Genomic DNA, 9722 nt, shown 5'->3' with positions numbered 1-9722 from the left:
CCACCCGTTGAAGCATGCGAGGTTGTGGGTTAGCGATGGTATTATCACCCACCCGTTGAGGTATGGCGAGGTTACAGGTAAGCGACGGCATTATCACCCACTCGTTGAAGCATGGCGAGGTAACAGGTTAGCGATGGTATTATCACCCACCCGTTGAGGAATGACGAGGTTACAGGCTAGCGATGGTATTATCACCCACCCGTTGAGGATTGGCGAGGTTACAGGTTAGCGATGGTATTATCACCCACCCGTTGAGGAATGGCGAGGTTGTGGGTTAGCGATGGTATTATCACCCACCCGTTGAAGCATGGCGAGGTTGTGGGTTAGCAATGGTATTATCACCCACCCGTTGAGGAATGGCGAAGTTACAGGTTAGCGATGGTATTATCACCCACCAGTTGAGGAATGGCGAGGTAACAGGTTAGCGATGGTATTATCACCCACCCGTTGAAGCATGGCGAGGTTTTGGGTTAGCGATGGTATTATCACCCACCCGTTGAAACATGGCGAGGTTTCGTGTTAGCGATGGTATTATCACCCACCAGTTGAAGCATGGCGAGGTTGTGGGTTAGCGATGGTATTATCACCCACCCGTTGAAGCATGGCGAGGTTGTGGGTTAGTGATGGTATTATCACCCACCCGTTGAAGCATGGCGAGGTTGTGGGTTAACGATGGTATTATCACCCACCCGTTGAAACATGGCGAGGTTGCGGGTTAGCGATGGTATTATCACCCACCTGTTGAAGCATGGCGAGGTTGTGGGTTAGCGATGGTATTATCACCCACCCGTTGAAGCATGGCGAGGTTGTGGGTTAGCGATGGTATTATCACCCATCCGTTGAGGAATGACGAGGTTACAGGTTAGCGATGGTATTATCACCCACCCGTTGAAGCATGGCGAGGTTGTGGGTTAGCGATGGTATTATCACCCACCCGTTGAGGAATGGCGAGGTTACAGGTTAGCTATGGTATTATCACCCACCCGTTGAAGCATGGCGAGGTTGTGGGTTAGCGAGGGTATTATCACCCACCCGTTGAAGCATGGCGAGGTTGTGGGTTAGCGATGGTATTATCACCCACCCGTTGCGGAATGACGAGATTACAGGTTAGCGATGGTATTATCACCCACCCGTTGAAGCATGGCGAGGTTGTGGGTTAGCGATGGTATTATCACCCACCCGTTGAGGAATGGCGAGGTTACAGGTTAGCGATGTAATTATCACCCACCCGTTGAAGCATGGCGAGGTTGTGGGTTAGCGATGGTATTATCACCCACCCGTTGAAGCATGGCGAGTTTGTGGGTTAGCGATGGTATTATCACCCACCCGTTGAAGCATGGCGAGGTTGTGGGTTAGCGATGGTATTATCACCCACCCGTTGAGGAATGGCGAGGTTACAGGTTAGCGATGGTATTATCACCCACCCATTGAAGCATGGTGAGGTTGTGGGCTAGCGATGGTATTATCACCCACCCGTTGAAGCATGGCGAGGTTGTGGGTTAGCGATGGTATTATCACCCACCCGTTGAAGCATGGCGAGGTTGTGGGTTAACGATGGTATTATCACCCACCCGTTGAGGAATGACGAGGTTACAGGTTAGCGATGGTATTACCACCCACCCGTTGAAGCATGGCGAGGTTGTGGGTTAGCGATGGTATTATCACCCACCCGTTGAAGCATGGCGAGGTTGTGGGTTAGCGATGGTATTATCACCCACCCGTTGAAGCATGCGAGGTTGTGGGTTAGCGATGGTATTATCACCCACCCATTGAAGCATGGCGAGGTTGTGGGTTAGCGATGGTATTATCACCCACCCGTTGAGGAATGGCGAGGTTGTGGGTTAGCGATGGTATTATCACCCACCCGTTGAAGCATGGCGAGGTTGTGGGTTAGCGATGGTATTATCACCCACCCGTTGAGGAATGACGAGGTTACAGGTTAGCGATGGTATTATCACCCACCCGTTGAAGCATGGCGAGGTTGTGGGTTAGCGATGGTATTATCACCCACCCGTTGAAGCATGCGAGGTTGTGGGTTAGCGATGGTATTATCACCCACCCGTTGAAACATGGTGAGGTTTCGTGTTAGCGATGGTATTATCACCCACCAGTTGAAGCATGGCGAGGTTGTGGGTTAGCGATGGTATTATCACCCACCCGTTGAAGCATGGCGAGGTTGTGGGTTAGCGATGGTATTATCACCCACCCGTTGAAGCATGGCGAGGTTGTGGGTTAGTGATGGTATTATCACCCACCCGTTGAAGCATGGCGAGGTTGTGGGTTAGCGATGGTGTTCTTGAGGATCTCTATTATTTGTGGTTCGTTGTCGTCAAAGATGGGTATTTTGATGGAAAAATGGGCAAGGCAAAACGTGGTTTCAAATATGATGTTGTTTCTAATTCTACACTTTTCGAACAATTCCACAAGGGCCGTAACGGGGCCAAAGACAACAATATCTCCTGAACATCCTCCCCTTTCTCGATGTGCAACGTCATATCGACAGTCCAAAACACAAATATACGATTGTCCAACTTTTCACAAGACTGCACTTAACGCGATTTAAAGCTTATCCTGTAATTGTCCTAATGCGCGATTCGCAACACTAATACTATCCAGAACTATCTAAAACGATTTTAACTTTTAATAAAACTGTCCAAAGTCAACGCACTTCATAACGAAATTGTCCATAAACTCCACATGATTAGCTAATGTTAATAGCTAAGAATGTCCATATATTTCGCGCAATTAGCTAATACTAATAGCTAAGAATGTCCATATGTTTCGCGCAATTAGCTAATACTAATAGCTAATATAGTCCATATTACACATACACGTAACGATTCGTATCGTATCCTTAGAGACTTGAACATCGACGAGACTCGTTTATGCACATTCTAGCGGACAGAGTCTGGTGATAGGACGCGTCATCACGTGTTTCCCGATCTGCACCTTGGCCACCCTGACATGGCCATCTCCGCCAAGACATACTTCGACCACACGTCCAAGCGGCCACTTTCCTCTGTTCGTATCTGGATTGACGACAAGAACGATATCGCCAACTTCAATGTCCTTTCGCTCCTGGGCCCATTTGCTTCTTGGATGTAGCATTGGAAGCCACTCTTTCATCCAGCGCCCCCAAAAGTGCTTCAGCAATCGTTGAACATGTCGCCATCTCTTCCTTGGGTTGTAGGCGACGTTATCAGCAGCTGCAGGTGCGAACTCACCACCAATTTGACCATGTAACAGGTGGTTCGGGGTTAATGGTGTGTCGTCATTAACGTCTGCGGACTGGTAAGTTAGGGGCCTGGAGTTTAAGAGGGCTTCTGCACCACTAAAGGCAGTCATCAACTCTTCATCGTTTATGTCGGCGTTCCGCAAGATTGCTGCAGTGGCTTTCTTAGCGGCTTTAATCATGATCTCGTGGACTCCTCCAAAATGTGGCCCGAGGGGAGGGTTGAACGTCCACTTGATCCCTCTGACTGTTCCGTGTCTCTCAATCATGTCTTCGTCAAACTGCTCGACCAATTCCCGCAGCTCCCTTTCTCCACTGACGAAATTTGTACCATTATCCGAGTACATCTCCAACGGCACTCCTCTTCGGTTCATCATCCGGTTGAAACAATGCAGGAACGAGTCCGTGTCAAGGCTAAACGCCATTTCGAGGTGTACGGCTCTGGACAGCAAGCAAGTAAACAAGCATAAGTAGCGCTTGGTTCGGATCCTGCCACGGCCCTGCTTCGTCAAGTAAGGGCCACCGAAATCCACGGATGTTCGAGCAAAGGCTCGGAGTGGTAGCCTTAGTCTAACTCTTGGGAGTGGCGCCATCAGTTGTGTTGCTGCTTTAGCTTTTCTTCTTCTGCATTCGTAGCATGACTTCTCGAACTCTCGGATAGCTTCTCTTCCTGCTGGTATCCAATACTTTGCAGACAATGACGCTAAGATGTGATTGACTCCGGCTGCATGGTTAGCTTGTTCATGATGAAATCTTATGATCAGCGTTGTCACCCAACTCTTTCGTGGCAGTATCACAGGGTAACGCACATCATAGGCAAGGAATTCAGCCTTCTCAAGTCTGCCGTTGCTCCTGAGGATACCATCTTGATCGATCATCGGCCGTAGTCCCTGAATCCTACTGGCAACTGGTAAAGCTTTATTCTTCTGTAGGGCCTTGTACTCGGCCGGAAAGGTCTCCAGCTGGGCTTGTCTTATGAACTGATGTTCGGCGTCGTGGATCTCCTCTGCATCGAGTTCGCCATGTCTCCTTTGCCCTACTGGCTGCTGGCAGTTTTCTACAAAACGGTGGACCCAAGCAGAAACTCTGGTTAATCTGACCCAGCTAGAGTAGCGCTCTGGGTTTAAACGCCAGTCTTGAGCAACTCATTCATCAACATCTTGCTTGTTTTTCTCCTTATCTTGCGGTTGTGGTTCCTTCTGCAATGTAACAAAAACTCCATTTGAGCTTTTCTTCCGCTCACTTGATGGCGACTTGTCTTCTCCGAAGTTCTGTTCTGGCCATTTAGAATGATCTTTCAGCAGGAATTCCGGCCCGTTCCACCAAAGAGTGTTGTCTGATAACTCCTTGACTTTTGCTCCTCTTGTTAAGATGTCAGCAGGATTCATCTTTGTTGGCACGTGCTTCCACTGATCTGGGCAGGTCTGAGTCTGTATCTCTCCGATACGGTGTGCGACAAACGGTTTAAACTGTCTGCTCCTACCCCTAATCCACCACAGAACATTAGCACTATCGCTCCAAAAGGTTACGTCCTGCATTGGTAGCTGCAAGGCTGCGATTACGGACATAGTCAAATGCAAGGCGAGTGTCGCTCCCATCAGCTCAAGTCTCGGAATGCTGGTTGCAGCCAACGGGGCAACTCTAGTCTTCGAAACTATAAAATGTGATATGATCAGTCCTCCCTCGTAGGTTGTTCTCTCATAAAGTACAGCACCATAAGCATCCTGCGACGCATCAGAGAATGCATGGACTTCGATGCTCAACAGCTTCTCAGTTGAATCCAGTCTGAGGCATCTCGGGATCTTTATGAGTCCTAAATCTCGAAGATCATCAAACCAGCACTGTGCCTTCTGCTCAAGGCATCCAAGATTCCTATCGTCCCATCCAACACCAGTCGTCCAAATCTCTTGCATAAGTATCTTTCCGCGTATGATGTAGGGCGATATGAAACCCATTGGGTCAAAGACTTTGGCCAACTTTTGCAGGAATGTCCTCTTAGTTAAGGTGAAGTTGTCTTCGACTGGTGTGGCAGTGAAGCTGAACTGATCTTCTTTCGCCTGCCAGAGAACACCAAGAGTCTTCGTGGAAGGAAGCTCCCCTTCGTCTAAACTTATTTCAGCTGCCCTGTCTTCTTCTGGAATCTCAGCTAACACGGTTAAGGAGTTCGACAGCCATTTTCTGCAGTACATCCCAGCCTTGTGCCAGAGTTCATCCAACTCATGATACAGCTTCACACCCTCTGTATCGTTCAGTACAGAATCCATCGAGTCATCCATGAAAGTCGACTTGAGTATGGTGTCCGAGGCTAAAGGGAAGATTGATCTATGGCGTTTGGCATGCTCTTGGGCGACGAACTGTGCGAGGAACGGCGACGAATTGATTCCAAACACCACTCTGTTGAACTCATATTCTTCTGGGGCTCTGGTTGTGTCTAGATCTCTCCATAGGAACCGCTGGAAAGGTCTATCCTTGGCTTCAACTTCTAGTTGCAGGTACATCTGTTGAATATCTCCGACGAGAGCAACTGGCTCTTTTCTAAATCGTAGTAAGACATCGACTAGGTCTTTCTGCAACTTAGGACCCTGATGAAGTGTGTCATTTAACGATACTCCTTCAAACTCGGCAGAAGCGTCAAATACGATGCGGGTTTTCGTTGTAGACTTGTCAGGCCTGACAACTGGGAAATGCGGTAAGTACCACTTTGACGGTGGCTGCTCTTCAGCTGGTGGAACCTTGCGTACGTAGTTCTTCTCAAGATACTGCTTGATGGTAGCGGTGTAAGCCTTCGCAACTTCTGGCTCACGTAGCAATCTTCGTTCCGTGCTTGCAAGTCTCTGCACCGCCATCTGACTATTATCGGGCAGTTCAGGTCTGCCTTCTCTCCATGGCAATGGAACTTCATAACGGTTGTCCTTATACACCATCTCCTTCTGTATCACTGTGCAAACTGCTTTGTCCTCCAGTGACATGTGACTACTTCCATGGTTCTCGGTTTTGGCTCCTGAGCTGTCTATCTCCCAAAACTGCTTCATGGTAGCATTAATCTCCTCTAAGAGAGTATTCTTCCGATTAACAAAGAAATTCCTCTCTTTCTTCATCTCTTTTTGTGGACACCCTACACATGTCCATCCAAGTCTAGTCTTTCTGGCAATTGGCCCGCCATCCTTTCCTGCAACCTCTTTTAGTGAGAAGTGTAACTCCGGGTAGTCAACGCCGATCAACATATCTATGGTTTCTCTCTTTCCGTGTTTCGGGAATGCAATGTCTTTCAGATGTTCAAACTTATCCGCATAATCTCTCCAGTCGATGGCTTTCATATCTCCGGTGACATTATCGGTAGTTCTTGCAGTGATCATCATATCGATTCGCTTGTCCAAACTCTCTAATCCAACCTCAACAGGTGTGGTCTCGAAAGATTCTACCATTCCATTGAGCACGCTGACTGTGGTCTTCATTACTTCTCCTTTAAGTCCCAACTCTTCAGCCACTTCTGTGTTGATATAGGTTGTCGTACTTCCATCATCTAACAGTACGTTGATTTTCAAACGTTTCCTCCCGTTCTTCACAATTACTGGAACAGTGCGGAGAGCGATGTATTCAGACTCTTCTTTGTCATCAGATGTGGTTGTAAGACTTCCATAGTTTTGGCTTCTAGGTTTCTCACCACTTGCTGCAGGCCTTTTCTCTTTCTTATTCTCCCCTTTCGTGGCTGAAAGACTTTCTTTTGGCAATGGGGATCGATGCAGTAAGCGATTGTGTGTTTCTTTACATCCTTCGATTCCGCACACACGACTACGTTTGCAGTCAACACCACGGTGATTACTGTTAGCCAGACATCTATAGCAAAGTTTTAGCTCCTTCGCCATATCCCATCTCTTGTCAATCTCAAGTCCTTTAAACTTGTCGCAACTCCATATGCCATGTTGCTCTTGGCATGATGAAAGAGGACAGTCCCTTTTAAATTCTGGTTTTGCTGCTCCTGCTGACCCGGATGTGAAAAAGCTCTTTTTCTTCTTGTAGTTATCATCTGATCGGTGCCTCCTGTCGTCATCTGTGATTTGTCCATTCTTTCTATCATATCCTGTACCATCGGCAAACCCACGAACAGCTTCATGAGCTACAATTCGGACTTGTGCTTCCTTTATGATCCAGGCATGAAGAACTTCAATCGATTCCTTATACTGGTAGTCATCTAGCCAACGATGATACTCGGCAACCATCTTTTCAGTCATTTTCTTCATCAGAACAGAGTACAACAGACGACTGTCGAGGTCACTGTAAAGGCCGGACTCTTTTAGGTTTATGACTGTAAGGTCCAACAAATCAGCGAACTTTTCTACATCTTCTTTCAGCTTTCCAGGTCGTATTGGACGAAAGTTGTGGATTTCCTCGAAGTGAAGCGCCACCTGTCTCCTATATCCACCATATTTCCGATCCAATCTATCCTTTGCCGCTTGATATGCTGTTGCTGAATGCCCAAGATTTTCAATCACTTTCAACGCTTCACCTCTCAGATGCTCCCTCAAATGCAAAAGCTTGAATTCTGCAGTGGCTGGTGCCTTGTCGATGCATGCTACAAAGGCTGCTTTCCAACTTTCATAAGACTTCAGGTCTCCGGAAAACACCGGTATGGAAACTCTCTTCAGCTGTCGCCACATGTCCTTCTCAAGCATTGAAGGCTGACCAATGTTGTTGTCCTGTGTGAACTGCTGGTATCTTGGTTCTTGGCCCCCTGCGCCATAATATTGTATAGTGTTGTATGGTTGTGACCAGTCAGCTTTAATCGTGTTAGGCATACGGGTAGGCTGACTATTTGCTCCATAACTGTTGGGCGAATATGCTGGAATGCTATCAATCTGTTTTCCTTGGAATCGGAGTGGGCTCTTGTCCTTACTCGGCTGACTGCAATTAACTGCAGGCACTGCACCTTGAGTGCTGTGGGAAAGCTCAACGTTAGCATTTCCAGTAGGCGCAACCAAACGATTTTGCGCAACAGGATGATTTTGGATTGGCTCCGGTGGACGGGTAGGCTTAACCTGACGATTATCAATAGGCGCGGCTGGACTATAAAACTGGACCTTCTTAGGACCCTCCACTTGTCTGTTTCTGTGTCTTGCTTCTTCATCTGTTGTCTGTTTCTGCTTAACGACTGTTACTGCTGGACCGACTTTCTTCTGCTGTGGAGGGGCTGTAGTACCAGTAGCGACATCGCTTCTCCCTTGATCACCAATTAAAGTTGAACCATCACCGCCTCTAGGCTTGCTGTCATCCATGGCAGGCACACCCATGGCAATCTCACCAGGGCCTTTGTCTTCCACTTGAGCTGCAGCATTTCCGCCGCGAGGCTTGTTTTCACCCATGGCAATCTCACCAGGGCCTTTATCACCAATGGTAATCTCACCCATGGCTATCTCACCATGGTCTATGACAACTGCTGGTTGTTGTACCCCAACATCATCTAGTGTGCGACCATCAGGCTTGTCAGGTGTGCGATCAGCTTCTGTTGTCGTGACGTCTTTTGACCTATCTTCGGGTTCAGGTAGGCCTCTGCGCGATTCTTCATGTTCCTCTATCATTTCTATGGCCGATCCAAATTGTTGGGATCGGTGAACATTCGCAAGTGAATCCCAATTCCTTATTATGCTAGGTGTCGATCTACTGCTTGACGACTTTTCTCTTCTTTCTGCGAAATACTGTTCAGCTGCATTCTGAGAATCAGCAAATTCTTCTTCTATCTTCTCCATTTCAGCTGTGACTTTATCAAAGTCTTCGAATCTATTTTGAGACGCATACAAATCAGCCAGTGAACTCATATTGCCCATAGCTCTTTCCTGTGCTTCATCAACTTTTCTAGTTGCTGCCTGTATAAACTGACTATCTGCAAACAATGTGTCACTATCTGAAATTAACTCTGTCAACTGCCGCCTGGCCCTGGTAAAAGCAGACTTCAACCCTGCCTTCTCTTTTCTCAAGTTCTTTTCGTACCATCCGGAGGGACGTAACCTCTGTTGGGAGCTCTCAGCAGGCTGAGCGTGGCTCCGAGCTGCATCATCCTCAGTACCACTACCAGCGCACATACTACTACTAGCAGGGGGAAAAAGGTTCGAATCGATTGGGCTTTTTATCTGGGTCATCGCGGTCTGGTTTTCATCGGGAGTTTCTTCAACACTGTTCACAGTTTCTACGCTATTTTCGGCCATCCTTCTAAATGTACTCTACTTAACTACGCTCTGTATACCAATATGTTCTTGAGGATCTCTATTATTTGTGGTTCGTTGTCGTCAAAGATGGGTATTTTGATGGAAAAATGGGCAAGGCAAAACGTGGTTTCAAATATGATGTTGTTTCTAATTCTACACTTTTCGAACAATTCCACAAGGGCCGTAACGGGGCCAAAGACAACAATATCTCCTGAACAGATGGTATTATCACCCACCCGTTGAAACATGGCGAGGTTGCGGGTTAGCGATGGTATTATCACCCACCCGTT

The 9722-nt window shown here is 47.5% G+C and overlaps 1 protein-coding gene across 1 annotated transcript; it reads right to left on the bottom strand.

Annotated features, from left to right (window-relative positions):
- Positions 1–2883: 2883 nt before the first annotated feature.
- LOC135484763 (uncharacterized) lies at positions 2884–9432 on the bottom strand. Its single transcript, XM_064766440.1, has 2 exons — positions 4476–9432; positions 2884–4289 (listed from the first exon to the last, which is right to left on the bottom strand). The coding sequence occupies exons 1-2, from the start codon at positions 9430–9432 to the stop codon at positions 2884–2886; spliced, it is 6363 nt and encodes a 2120-aa protein (XP_064622510.1).
- Between the last annotated feature and the right edge of the window lie 290 nt (positions 9433–9722).

This window comes from Lineus longissimus, chromosome 3 (assembly GCF_910592395.1).
Source record: "Lineus longissimus chromosome 3, tnLinLong1.2, whole genome shotgun sequence".
Taxonomy (NCBI): Eukaryota; Metazoa; Nemertea; class Pilidiophora; order Heteronemertea; family Lineidae; genus Lineus; species Lineus longissimus.
Note: the sequence above shows the minus strand (reverse complement) of the source record. Positions and strands in the feature narration are given on the sequence as shown.